This window comes from Hibiscus syriacus, unplaced genomic scaffold (assembly GCF_006381635.1).
Source record: "Hibiscus syriacus cultivar Baekdansim isolate YM2019G1 unplaced genomic scaffold, ASM638163v2 tig00110387_pilon, whole genome shotgun sequence".
NCBI lineage: Eukaryota > Viridiplantae > Streptophyta > Magnoliopsida > Malvales > Malvaceae > Hibiscus > Hibiscus syriacus.
In genome coordinates, this window is record NW_024062717.1 from 6,061,165 (window position 1) to 6,074,807 (window position 13,643).

At 32.6% G+C, this 13,643-nt stretch overlaps 2 protein-coding genes across 4 annotated transcripts; one reads left to right on the forward strand and one right to left on the reverse strand.

Moving 5' to 3' along the window:
- The first annotated feature begins 1,581 nt into the window (after positions 1-1,581).
- LOC120122479 (probable vacuolar amino acid transporter YPQ3) lies at positions 1,582-4,309 on the forward strand. 3 transcript variants are annotated; one of them, XM_039141618.1, is made up of 12 exons: positions 1,584-1,837; positions 1,924-1,966; positions 2,199-2,225; positions 2,577-2,675; positions 2,774-2,877; positions 2,981-3,152; positions 3,243-3,347; positions 3,423-3,518; positions 3,618-3,638; positions 3,735-3,793; positions 3,889-3,979; positions 4,064-4,309. In XM_039141618.1, exons 1-12 carry the CDS (start codon positions 1,614-1,616, stop codon positions 4,166-4,168), a joined length of 1,146 nt encoding a protein of 381 aa, XP_038997549.1. In that variant the 5' UTR covers positions 1,584-1,613; the 3' UTR covers positions 4,169-4,309. The 3 variants fall into 3 exon arrangements, with proteins under 3 accessions (XP_038997550.1, XP_038997553.1, XP_038997549.1); XM_039141619.1 differs by lacking the exon at positions 3,889-3,979 and having other exon boundaries at positions 1,582-1,837; positions 4,013-4,174; XM_039141622.1 differs by lacking the exon at positions 3,889-3,979 and having other exon boundaries at positions 1,583-1,837; positions 4,064-4,179.
- Positions 4,310-9,411: 5,102 nt separating this feature from the next.
- Positions 9,412-10,700, reverse strand: LOC120122480 (probable galacturonosyltransferase-like 1). The gene has a single exon (XM_039141623.1). The coding sequence runs from the start codon at positions 10,629-10,631 to the stop codon at positions 9,549-9,551; it is 1,083 nt and encodes a 360-aa protein (XP_038997554.1). The 5' UTR covers positions 10,632-10,700; the 3' UTR covers positions 9,412-9,548.
- Between the last annotated feature and the right edge of the window lie 2,943 nt (positions 10,701-13,643).

Below are 13,643 nucleotides of genomic sequence, written 5' to 3' on the forward strand. Positions count from 1 at the left end.
TTCTTAGGGTGAATACTGAATATTGTGGTGGAAGAGGGAAGGGAGGAATACAATGGTGGTGGTGAGTATTTAAAAAATTTGAAATTAGAAATTTTTTTGGGGAGTAAATTAGATATAAAATCATGTTTAAGGACCTATTTGATGTTTTAGAAGTAATTCATATATAAAACTAAATATTAACCCATTTGTTAACACTTTCACGCCATCAGTTTAACGGTAATGATGGTGGAGTGACTATTTTGTTATAAATCGATAATGTTTGTGATGAATATATTACTTTTAAAACTTCAGTAGAGAATACAAAAACTTATTCTAACATTAGTTATCATTTGTGTGGTTTACCCTCAAATTTATTAATGTAATTTCATAAAAAATCTACTAATATATATATTTGAATTCTGGACCGTGAGTTTGAAGGTTTGAAGATAAAATCAAGAATGTTAGGGACCCACAGCATGATAGACATGATCATGAGTCAGGCAAATCAGAGAACAACTTCAAGCCACATGTTTTGCACTCCCTTCTAACAAGTTGCAGCGGACCGTCGCCGTTTCTGTCTTTTTCTTTCTTTTTAAGGATTCAGATATCCTGCTTTTGATTTTGCTTTTTGCCTATTTAGAAAAAGATGAGGACGAAATTTCTAGTTAAATGCTGACATGTCATCTCATCTTGTTTTCTTTGGAAGGGCAACTCAACTTTCATCATTAACATTTTTTCCCAGCCCCTACGCCATGATTAAGCCTCCCCTGAATGAAAAATATTGTACATGTGATCAGATGGATCAAACCAATCCCCGAATTGTCCTGTCTATTTTACAACATTATTGAACGTGGCTGGAATCATGGATTTGGTTCATGGGACGATGTCTGCACAAAAAATAAAGGGTTTCTATATTAAACATTTTTGTATATAAAATTATTATTACTTTTGCATGCCACATTGTTAAGAAGTACTTACTACAGAGAATATCCTAATACTTTACTTGGAAAGTTCGTGTCTTTAGAACATCTACACGACCATATTTTGATTTATCTTTTTACAGTGCAAGCCTGCAAGTTGAAAACACGAGCATCCAGGGTAAGTATATGCGTGATAGTCTGCTAGAGAGCTCGTTTTCTAAATAGCGTAAGATAATTATAAAGTATTATTATTATTATTACTATTGAAAGGAAGTTTTGTACGGTTTTATTATGAAACATACAATAATATACACATATTCTAGAAAGTAACTGTGTAAAAAATTCATAGATACTTTTTTTAAGGTAATATATATTTAAAGATAAATTCTTAACAATTTAATATTAAAAACTCATATCTAAAACATTTTCAGAACTTAAACTCGAAACTTTAAAAAATAACACCAACTTTTTTTATTATCGATATCAATTAGCTAGTTAACTCACATTTTTTTTTTGAGGAAATAGTTACTTCACATTTGTTTTAAGCAATTGGGTCATTTTTTATTACTAATGGAGCATATAGTAACATGCTTTTGGACCTCTTTTACAGGTATATAAATATAATATAATGGCGCTTCTTTCCACAAAAATCACAAACTTCGACATTGTTTCCATTATTTTGTCGAGAATAACAAGAGAAAAGACAAGTTAGCCATGTCTCAATCTTATTGTGTCGGGGAGATCAAGCCCTGCGTTGGGTGGGTTCAGAGATACTTCAAAGATTGTCTTTGCAGTCTAAAAGATGATTTCTCTTTTGCTTTTGGAATTATCAGTTTAGTATGCTGGGGAGTTGCAGAAATCCCTCAAATCATCACCAACTTCAAAACCAAGTCCGGCCATGGCGTTTCCCTCCTTTTTCTCCTCACTTGGGTTGCTGGGTTCGCTTTCTTCCACCCCCCCTTTTCATTTACAAGCTCTGTTTATGGTTTTGTACGGTTAATCTCCTTGGTTTTATTTGTTGCAGTGATGTGTTTAATCTTGTTGGATGTCTTCTGGAACCTGCGACAGTGAGTAAATTTTCCCTTTCTTTCTTTTCAGGCTTTGGTGAATTTGAATTCACGAGAGCCAACAGTGCCTTTGGTGGTCCAAAAACCAGAAATGAAAAATTATGGTTAAAATCAAATGACCCTTTGGTTTTGTAGTCAACAAAGATGCTATCTTTCAATTTTCCTTCATAAGAAAGTTATATATTTTCTAACCTCACTGTTTTTTAATTTCTCGTATATTATGTGGATGCAGTTGCCGACTCAGCTCTACACAGCTCTGGTACGACTTACTACATATGACTACTTTCTAGGTCTAAATGTTACATTACGTATTCAACCCTCCATCTATTTATAATTGCAAAACGAGGACTATTCTTGAATGCACATTTTGGACAAATTAAAATGGCCCAACTTTAACATCATGTATTAATTGCTCAAGTTGTCCCACACTTGGACCTCAGCCCATTTCTTATATTAGAACAAACCCAATCTTTGTCTACCAACGTCTTGTATTCTTGTAATAAGTAGTAAACTTGGTTAACTCTGTGAAGTTGTCTTACAAAATCCCAGTTACGTGTGAAATTACATTACTTATGAGAAGCTAATTAAATTGCCTAGTTTTGTTTGTCAGCTCTATACAATAAGTACTGTGGCTCTAGTGTTACAAAGTGTATACTACGAGTATATCAGCAGGTGGTGGAAACGTAGACGGATGAAAACCAACAGCATGGTACACACCTTTGACTTTGGTTTTTTATTTATTGCAGATAAGAAAAATGGGGTTCTTTTTAGACATGGTTTCATGAATATTTTTTAATGTAATGTTAGGTTGAAGATAAGAAAGAGCCTTTGAGACCTGACAAAGATGAGTCCGGAATTCCCATACCTAAGGCCAGGGGGAGAACCCATCATCGAAGGGAGTTCTATTACACGTACTATTCTTTACTCTTCATGTTTTTATTGTACATTTGTTTCATTAATTATAGTTTGAAGAGCTAATTACAGTGAGACATCTACAATCTTACACTATTTTAGGTCGGCCCGATCTCTGGCTGGTAGTGGCACTCCACCTTTTCGAACATATATGAGGGTAGCTAAAAGTGGTCCTTCCGCTATAGCACTTGAGAGTGATTCGTCATCCGAAGATGAATCGGGTCTGGTTTCAACCAAGAAGTCCGGAACTCGACCTCGGCCGATCCCGAGAGCGGTGAGTATTGAGCTTGCTAAATGATTTTAAACATGAGAACTCTAGAATTGAATGATCAGTTGAATAACATAGATATGATTATTTTTTCAGGCTGCGGGTTATGGTACATTTCTAGCTGCATCAGTCAACTTGCCACTAGGAAGTAAGGCTTGGATAGAAGCCAAAACTGGTTTTACCAATAGAAGACTGCTTCAGGTATGATAATTTCCTGGTTAATTCCAACTTAAATTCAAACAACAGTTGGTCTTGAATTATCGGACTTTGTCGCAGGAACGCAGTATGGAGCACAGTGCTTTTGGACAATGGCTGGGATGGCTAATGGCTGCCATATACATGGGAGGTCGAATCCCTCAGATATGGTTAAATGTAAACGAGTTCAATTAAGAAACCATAGTTTTTCTTTCTGATCAAAATAAAATCCCAGTTCCTTACTAAAATCATTGTTTTTTTTTCATTGTTGATCAGATCAAAAGAGGCAGTGTGGAGGTAATACTTTCTTCCAAGTCCAAAAATCATTGTATTTGTGCTGCTTTTAAAACATATTGATTGACTAATCACTTAAATGTCTGGAAAATAATACAGGGCTTAAATCCTCTCATGTTCATCTTTGCACTGATAGCCAATGCTACTTACGTGGCAAGGTTTGCTCTATATCAGAGAATTGTCCATTCACTTTTACTTTATTCTGCAACAATTCGACTCGTTTAAAGCTTCATCTTTAATGGCTGCTACACAGCATTCTAGTGAGAACCACTGAATGGGACAGCATTAAGGCTAACATGCCATGGTTGCTGGATGCTGTAGTTTGTGTGGCACTCGACTTTTTTGTATCCTTTCTCTCGCCTTAATGATTGAATCATTCAATTGATTATTATTGCTTGGTTACACTGCCTTAACATCGTTCCCAACAGATCATATTGCAGTATATTTACTACAAATATTTCAGAGAGACAATGAGCAGTGATGGAGAAGATTATGGAGACTACACAGAAGCAAGTAAAAAAGTTGACTCTTGATTTTACGATGCCCATCATCTAAATGACTCGATCTTTGGAGCAGTAACTTCACCACTTACCTTGATAAGTATAGTTTCCCGTATAAGCCTATGTTTATGCAGGAACACTGGTTTTTATCTGCAAATTTGAAATTTTATAAAAGTTGAGGATCAAATCATGTCACTTGGAACAATAATAGAAAAATAATGGTGTTAACTATTGGATTAATTAATAATATTTTAAAAGTGAAAGATCAAATTATATCAAATTAAAGTAGAAGAAGGATTAAAATCATAATTTGACCATATATGTATATATTGGGTCTTGGTGCATGAAATCCATCACGAGAAGCCACCGACTTTCCACATGTAGCGTTGATATCTTCCAAGATAAGCGACCAAATACAATATTTTGTTTGATTTACCCCCCCCCCACCAACACACACACAAAAGAAAAAGAAAAAAAAGAAATTGAAAGGCTTGAATGAGTTGTGATTGTTTCATTCCATGATTTGTTCATGTTGTTGTCACATGGATGATTTGAGTTTTATAAATACTCCTTTTAGAGGTATCTTCGCTCATTGACTTCACTCTATATTTAAATATCAAAGAGTTGACCTCTAATCCCAATTGTGTTAAAACACACCGCCCTTAATGCACTCATACCGAACCCTAGGAAAAAAGTAATCGGACTCGTATTCTCCCTCCGCTGCGTCAAAAATAAGATTCTTCCCTGTATTACATTTAACAAAACATCTTTGTTTCATATTTGTGTTGTCACGTTCAAACAGCACTCCAGATTTATAAAAAAAAAATTAAAATTTTTATTAATTTTTATTAGTTTAGTGGTTAGGTACTGTATTTTTTTTTCTCTAAAAATTATATTAATGTGTAGATTGTAACCACTTTTATTAATCTTTTTGTGTTAAAAAGTATAATTATAACTAATATGAATAACTGTGATGAAATTAATAAAAATTATCACTAATATAATAATAAAAGAGTTATTAGTGAGTAAAATAAATATCACAAAATTTCAGTGATTAAATTTGATAGTTTTAATGATCATTCTTAATACCATTGAAAATATATTTTCTTGAAGCGTTCTTTCTTTTATTTTTCTTCTCCCCTCATTGGCATCTTTGACTTGCTTTGATGGACCGACTAGTGATGAAGATAATTGTTTTGATTTGTGTGGGAGGCGAGAATGACTTTTTTTTATTTTTGGGTGGAATCTTGACTGATTTTGCATTTCATAAAATCTGTTCTTGTTCTTCCCATCAATTTTTGGTTTGTCATTAACCATAGTGATTCACCTCTTTTGAATTGGATAGACAACCACGATCGATGTTTATGTAAAGGAGAGATCTGGTCATTGAAGAAGAAGAAGAGGTGTAAGAGCTGTGATTTGTAAAGGCTTTTCAGTCTCCGTTCCAGTCTCAATTGGAAATATTTATAATTGTCTTTACTGCATATATCAATTATAGTGTCATTATGATTATTTATAGATTGACAAGTTAAACAAATTTCATTGTTAAACCTTGAATTTTATTATGATACAACACGTAAACTTATCACGAGTCTTGCTTAATTTTGTTTATACATTATAGTTAATTTGGAGATTTGTTCTTAGAGATACTAGCTTTTTAATAGTTCTAATGAATGAAAAGGTCTTCATAAAAATTAATTATGGACGAAGTACTGATAATTTTGATAAATCTAATGTAACGGAGGATAGGAGATTTTCAGATGACAGCCTCCGAAAATATGACAATATCAAACATTGATCATTTAAATATATATATATAAGGTTAACTTCTATGTTTAGTACTTAAACTTTTAGTTTTGATATGTTTTAGTACCTAAACTTTCATTTTTTTCAAAATCATACCTAACATTTAGTTTTTGTTTTGATTTAGTACCTCATTGTTAAAAACTTAACGGACAGACTCTGTGGCTGTCGTGTCTACAATCGTCGATCATCGCATCAGTCGGCCGATGAAGCCCAAACTTTTCAACCTGCACCTTTTCGACTCCCTTAACGTGCTTTTGGCCTCCGTTTCACTGTAAAATGTCTCAATCTTCCCAAATCAACGATTGACTATTCGATTTCTTCATCCTCCGATCTCCGTCGTCAACCGTTCGATGGGCTTTAAACTGGACAATGTTGGTCAACTCATCATTTTCTCGTGGTCCAACGTTCGGATTGGTTGTCTGTCCATCGAAGCTATGTTCCGTCAGCCCGTCTGTTAAGTTTTTAACAGCGAGATACTAAAATGAAATAAAAACTAAACATTAGGTATGGTTAAAATGGAAATGTTAGATATTAAAACGGACTAAAATTAATAGTTTAGGTATTAAATGCATAATTTACCCTATATATATAGAGAGAGAGAGTAATTGGGAAACAGACCGGAGCCGAAGCGCAGCCCTTTATAAAAAATGAAAAGGACAAAGAAAAAGTCTTAATTAGTTAAGTTTACTCTTATTTTAGAGTCAAAATAATATCAACATGAAAAGAAGATAACGCGTTTACTCGTCTGATTAATTAAGCTTTTGTTGAATCCCTTTCCACCTTCAAACTACTAATTACTGATAAACTAACATGTCGTTCGTCGTTTTCCCCTAGGTTCTGATTATAATTAAATTTAAAGTTTTTTTATAAAGTAAAATGATAGTTAAAATAAAACAAAAAAATTACTTTAATTTGTAATGTAGATTGATTACATGAATTATCAGTAAGCAAAAAATTAATAGTAATGAGTTGGCATCTTCATCATTGCAATTTCTGCTTCAGCACATGAGCCGTGAGAGATTTAATTTAAGCTTCCAGAAGATAAAAAGCCGAAGTCCAGAGCGAAATTGGATTGAAATACCTCACCTCGGCCACTTGATTTATTATCTGACCTACTCTACTTAATTATTTCATTAATGGCCTTTTAACAACTAATGCCAGGTTCTAAAATCCTTTCTTTTCTTTCTTTATTTAGCCTTTTAAAAAATAAGCCAATTGGAGTTGTATATTTCCGGTACCATCTAATAGAGCATATATTCCAGTAGTTGTTTGAAAAATCAAAGTCTACAAAAATAATAAAGAAAATGTCAAAAATAACATAATTTTTCTAAACTCTACATTATTGACTTATTTGGGTGGACTCTAGCGTACCATGGAAAAAAATCTGCAGTTGATAAATGTTGACTTGTTTTGAATTAATAAGATTAATTATTCTTTTTAAAAAAAGATTTTAAAATAAGTTTTTAAAAAAAAAGTTAAATATGAAAAAACTATATAAACATGTAGCTCTTGTTTGGTAGTCACAATGAGAAAAAAATTAAATATGAAAACACTTTATCAATCTAATAATTCAATTTGATTATCACAATTTTACTTTATATGTTGTTGGGGACCCATACTGCTCAGCTTAATTCGTGGTTGCAAGTAGAGATTTAAGGAGTGAGTTTTCTTTTTCAAATCAAATAATTAATGGAGTACATATCAATATCCGATATTCGTTTTAAATTTAAATAAGGTAATATATGGCAAAACGATACATTAAGTTAAATGTCTGGTTTTTGGTAGACAGTATACACCCAATGACAAGGAAAGAAAGCATACCCAAAGCTAAAAAATACTGTACTAGTGAACTGAAATAAATAGCTTATCATGATTCGTATAAGTGATGTTCATATATATCGAAATTAATTATTTTAAAAATCAATCGATGATTAAATTGATTATTAAAAACCTGTTATTAAATAAATATATTATTGACAAAGCTGGATAATTTTGATGGTAAAATCCAGGAATCCAAGTAAGTAGGGATGACAAAAAAACCCGAATCCGACGGGGAAAATCAAAAATCGAATTTAACGGGTCGGGTTCGGGGATGATAAATGGGGACGGAGACGGGGAAAACCCGTTTATGTTAAACGGGGACGGGGACGGGTTTGGTAATCCCCGCCCCGATTACCCGATTACCCGGCCCGATAAATATTAAAAATAAATATTTTTTTTATATATAATATTAATAATATATTTTAAATTAACCCTTAAATATTTTTTATTATTTTTTTCACCCCATACTGCCCCACTTTAAAACATCGTCCCCGCTTCAATTTCTAGAATTTACCTCAATTTTCGCTGTCTCATAATATTCTTTTTTTTCTTTTAATAGTGAAAATAGTACTTACACTTCTTGTTTGCAATCACGTGTGAACCTTTAATATCTTTTAATAGACAAATATTGTCTAGTTAAATGGGAAAAGTCTGGTTGGTTTGCTGGTATTGTGCCACTTCCAACGAACGTGTACTTGCTGCAGGGTCCTCGTCCAGTACACCATTACACACCTGAAGCCCACCACTAGCATTGGCAAGCTGGAAATTATGTCCAGCAAAATTTAAAATCAATGCAACTTGCATATTGTCTTCAACTCTTCGACAGCAACCCTCATTTTCACCTCGCATTCCAATAACCTCATACAAGCTGTCTCCATTACACAAGCTTTAACGTTCCTCTGATAAAGCGAAGCATGTGAATTAGCCATATTAAAATCAGCCTCGGGACCTATACCAACATCACGTTCTTCCCTAGCAAATGGAATAGCAGTTGCTCTCTAGTATTAAATTCGAAAATTCTAAAAAATTTCGGTTAATTCAAAAATTAACCGAAATTTATTCGGTTCGGTTAATATTTTCGAAAAAAAATTGGTTCTATTAACGGTTAAAGAAAAAAAAATTCGGTTAATTTAGTTAATGGTAGTTCGGTCGGTTCGGCCACCAAATTAATCGAATGAACAACCCTATCGATACACGTTTAAATAAACGTTTATGCTAAACGGGGATGCCCGTTTCCCTGCGGTTTTCCCCGATTACCCGATGAGGATCTCCGTTTAAATCCCCGTGGTTTTTTAAACGGGAACGGGTACCGGTTTTTTAAACGGGGACGGGGGACCAATACCCGGCCCGAACCCGGCCCGTTGCCATCCCTACAAGTAAGTGGAAGAGACTCGAATTGTGGAGTGAAACGTGACATTGGTAGCTCCAACATCATAGTTTTTCAAATGGTCGTAATCAATTGCGTGGAGTTTAGGTTATTACGGTCATAGACAAAATTCATGCAAGTAATTCAACATGCCAAAAACGTAAAAAGGGAAGACCATGAACATAAAAAGTGAAAATATTTTAGCCTTGACTATTTTATACATAGATCAAAAAAGAAGCAGCAGAGATTGTATTTAGATTGTTAATGCTCTCTCAGCTGTAGAAATCTTAACTTTCCACTCAGATTCATATTTTTCTATAAGTTCCATGGCATCATTGAAACTAAAAGTCTCAGCCCAGAAAGGGGGAAAAAAACTCCTGAAGAAGAAGAAAGGCTTATTGTTGAACATATACCAGTATTCTAAGATTCCAAAGCAAAGGGTGTTTGCAGGAGATCATAAGGAGCCCATAGAGCATCCAAAGGGCAAGGCCGGTGTGCATCCAGTCTCACCCATGGCTTCCCTTTCCCACTCCAATGCAACAAACTCACCGGTCCGGGATGTAAATCTCTACATAATCCTCTGTAATTGTCTCCTCCCAGCCCATGCTGGTTCCATCTATGATCAACCGGGGCTATTTCCCCTGCAAACACAAGCAGAAATGGTGGCAAAGACCCCAACTCGTAGATCCTTATTCTCTTTTGAAGCTCCATCCATTCAATGATCTTCTTCGTGTAATCTCCTTCACGCCATCTTTGCAAGTCGATCACCATTACCCCGGTGTTGAAATAGCAAGCTTTTCGATCCGCAAATGTTAAAGATAGTGTAGGGTTTGACCAGAAGGTTGGGGTGAAGTAGGAAGTGAAGTTGGCGTTGCAGTACTCGGGTGCGGCCAAAACGGAAACGTCTCCAAGCGGTGTCGCTGCCAGTTTAGCGATGTCGTCGACGAGGACGAGGTCTGAGTCTAAGTAAACGACACGGCGAACGCATTGATGGATGAGGTTGGGGAGATAGTTGCGGGCGTAGTTGAGAGGGCAGTCCAGTGCCGAGCGAATGGAAGTGGAGATGAGGCCGGACACGGTGGAGGAGTCGTATGGGTAGATTTGGAATTTAAGTGAAGGGAAAGAACGGGAAATCGTGTAGCGGAGGTGGTCTGCCGTGGCGGAGGCGACGAAGTGGAAAATGATGTTCTGAGGGCAAGAAGAGTGTTGTAAGATAGAAAATATGGCTGCCATTGAACCGCGCAAGTAGGCGTCGTCGAGTGTCATTGCAACATGAACGGCTTGAGGAGAGCACATTTCGTTGGTATCATGAACGTCGATGGAGGGACAAGTGGGAGCGTTATAAAACTGCGGAGCTTCTTTGAATCTTTGATAAGTGGTTGTGGTGGTAGTAGCGGAGGAAGTGGCAGCAATACTGGCGGAGATGAGGAGGAAAAGGAGGAGGCGGTAGTGATGGTGTCGGTGGAGGTGATTTGGTGGGAATATTAATGCGAGGCTGGACATTTTGTTGGGGGGTTGAATGGGGTGTTGAGATTTTGAAGAGTTATATTCTGGGTTTTATGCATTTAGAATTCGGGAATGGACACATCCATGGTATCTACTTTTGTGTTTCAAGTTTGAACCCACGTTTCCTGGAACTACGAACCCAATTTCAAAAAGGGTTTTCAACCCTATTAATAAGTTTTTGGCTTCATGTTTCTTTCCTCTACCTTTATTTTAAAATTATTTGTATAGATTATGGTTTTGGTTTTTAAACAATTAACAATGATTACATATACTTTAATTTATCAACGAGGTTACTTAATAGAATTAAAATATTTATTCTTTATAATGTATACTTTGATTTAACATTATCTAATCATTTTCATATTATGATATTATTAATTTGACCTAACTATTAATATTATTAACTATTCTTGTTTAAAATATTGCTGTTTTTTTAAATGCATATTGGTGATTTTTTGCCAGAAAAACTATAATCTACCGAATAACTTAGTCTAATAAAAAATTTAAGATTTCTAATATGTCAATAACAGAAAATAGTTATGATGTTAATAATTTACTTCAATTAATAATATTATAAAAATAAAAAATTATGTCAAATTAAAATACAATGTTAAATTCAAAATTTTAATATAATATAGAGATAAAAAAATATAAATTTAACCAATTTATTCTTTATAATAAGAAAAAAAAAATCTAACACTGAAATACTTGAATATATTTTCTATTAAAATGGTAATCAAAATTATGAGTTTAATATTCTAACGGGTTCAATTATAATAGCAATCCAGTCCTCGATTTCTATTTTTTTTAATCAAAACTTAAGATTTTATTAACAAAGAGGTTGATGGTTGATCATTTTAATAGGTTTTGATGATTTTTGAAAATGTTAATTCTTTTTTTAAAAAATACATTATAGGATCACATATTATATATTTCTTTTGGTGTTGTGACGATGCTAAGTAGTCTTCATATATAATTAATCTTCGAATTTAAATATTTTTTTCTTGTAAAAAAACAGACTTAAAACTACATTTTCTTCAAGAAAAAACATATCTAAAAGATAATTTCATAGATATTCTCAGTACAATACTCCAAATAATATATGACGACTTCAAATATAATTTTTGAACTGAATTCTTTAAATAAATTTGAACATCATACACCTGATCCAGATATTCCGTAGAACATTTAACGAAGAGAGGCCTTCATGCCTCGATGTTTATGAGTAGGTATCTCGAAAACAAAATTTATGTTGAAAAAAAAGTTTACTTCTAACATAGAATATTGTATATTTATCTAATTTTTACTGAATTTTCTAGTAGACCACTATAACAAAATGGGAGAGAAAATAAGTTTCATTGCTTAATTTAGTTGGCTTAATTAATTATTCAGAAAAATTAAAGTTTTACAATTTCTTTTGTCCGAGATTGTGATGAAATTAATAAAAAAAATCTGAAAAACAAAAGTAAAAGGAGAGACCATCTTCAACTGTATCATTGAATAACATGAGTAATATAAATAGACACATCACATGCCGCTGGAAGAAGTGATGTGTGCATACTAACAGAAATGAAAGCTTCCCCCTCTTTCATTATTAGCTTTTGATTGAACCCAAGGCACAATAGCATGTGCCACACATGACTAACTCCACACACTACACTTCCAATTATAAATAATGCTTGTCTTACACTTCCGATTATAAATAATGCTTGTCTTTCTTTAATCAATTTTCTATGTATATATTAAATTTTATTACCCTCGTAATATAGATGAATGTTAATATTTTACATATAAATAAATAAAAAATTAATATCCATCAATAATTCTTAGAGTATGTAGTTTAAAATTATGAGTCGATAAATCTCATCTTTTCTAAATTGTGAGTTCAATACTTATTAAAAGTAAAAAATTATTTTTTCCTAAATAAAAATTATTTAAAAAAGTCAATGACATCGTAGTAATATCTATTTATATTTTCAAAAGTTATTAACTAATCTCTTTGATACAATAGATAAAAAGGAAAGAAGCACGGAATTCCATTTCTAATTATTTTTCCATTTCTTTTTTTCTTTTTGAATAGTCTAAGTTGATTATAAGGTATTATTTGTTTAGAATATTTTTAATTATTAACAATATATTATAGACACAGTTACTTTAAACCAAAATTTCTAAGAAGAACAACATTCTCTTAAATTACTTAGATTGCTTGATAAGTTCTCTATCTCTTTATTTTTTTTACTAAAGATTTACACTGTTGTAGTAGGCACACTTTAAAATATTTATTAGTCATAAAAATATAATACAAATATCACATAAACTAATATGTAAATGTTATAAACTTATATGGTGGCTGAACTCAACATTGTTTATTAGGGGCATTTTAATATATATATATATATATATATATATATATATATATATATATATATATATATATATATATATATATATATATATATATATAATATTTAAAATATTATTATCTTCAACTGAAATAAAATTAAAAGTTGAATAATTAATAACTTGATTGAAGTCCTCAACTAAAAGAAGATGAACAACTAAACAGGAAAAAAGACAAAAAATGATTTTTGTATCTTGAAATCATAAATAACAAAAGATAGTATATTTTCCTTCATTTAAAAATACAATAATAATACAGAAAAATGAATGTTAACTCTTTTTAATAAATGATAACTAAATTTTAAAGTAATAGTTTTCAAAATTTAAGATAATATGCATACTTTTTTTTGGGTAATCAAATTTAATAATTTATTATATACCCTTTTAAGGGATCAATATAAGAATTTAATATATATAAATATATATCAACAATAAGTTGGTCTAATGAGATGAGTCATTAAACCCCTTAAGGTCAAAAGTTCAAATCATGACGTTTGTGAATGAAGCAAATTGGGTTGCGAGGGTTGCTCTCACCTCTACAACACCCAATTTGGATTAATTGATTAATAAATTAGATATCATTAATTATACATATATATATTACTTTAA

Coding starts and splice junctions, on each gene's coding strand:
- LOC120122479 (XM_039141618.1), top strand. CDS start 1,614: ATGTCTCAATCTTATTGTGTCGGGGAGATCAAGCCCTGCGTTGGGTGG. Junction 2,226..2,576: donor CTCAGCTCTACACAGCTCTG/GTACGACTTACT, acceptor TTTGTTTGTCAG/CTCTATACAATAAGTACTGT. Junction 3,794..3,888: donor AATGCTACTTACGTGGCAAG/GTTTGCTCTATA, acceptor GCTGCTACACAG/CATTCTAGTGAGAACCACTG.
- LOC120122480 (XM_039141623.1), bottom strand. CDS start 10,631: ATGTCCAGCCTCGCATTAATATTCCCACCAAATCACCTCCACCGACAC.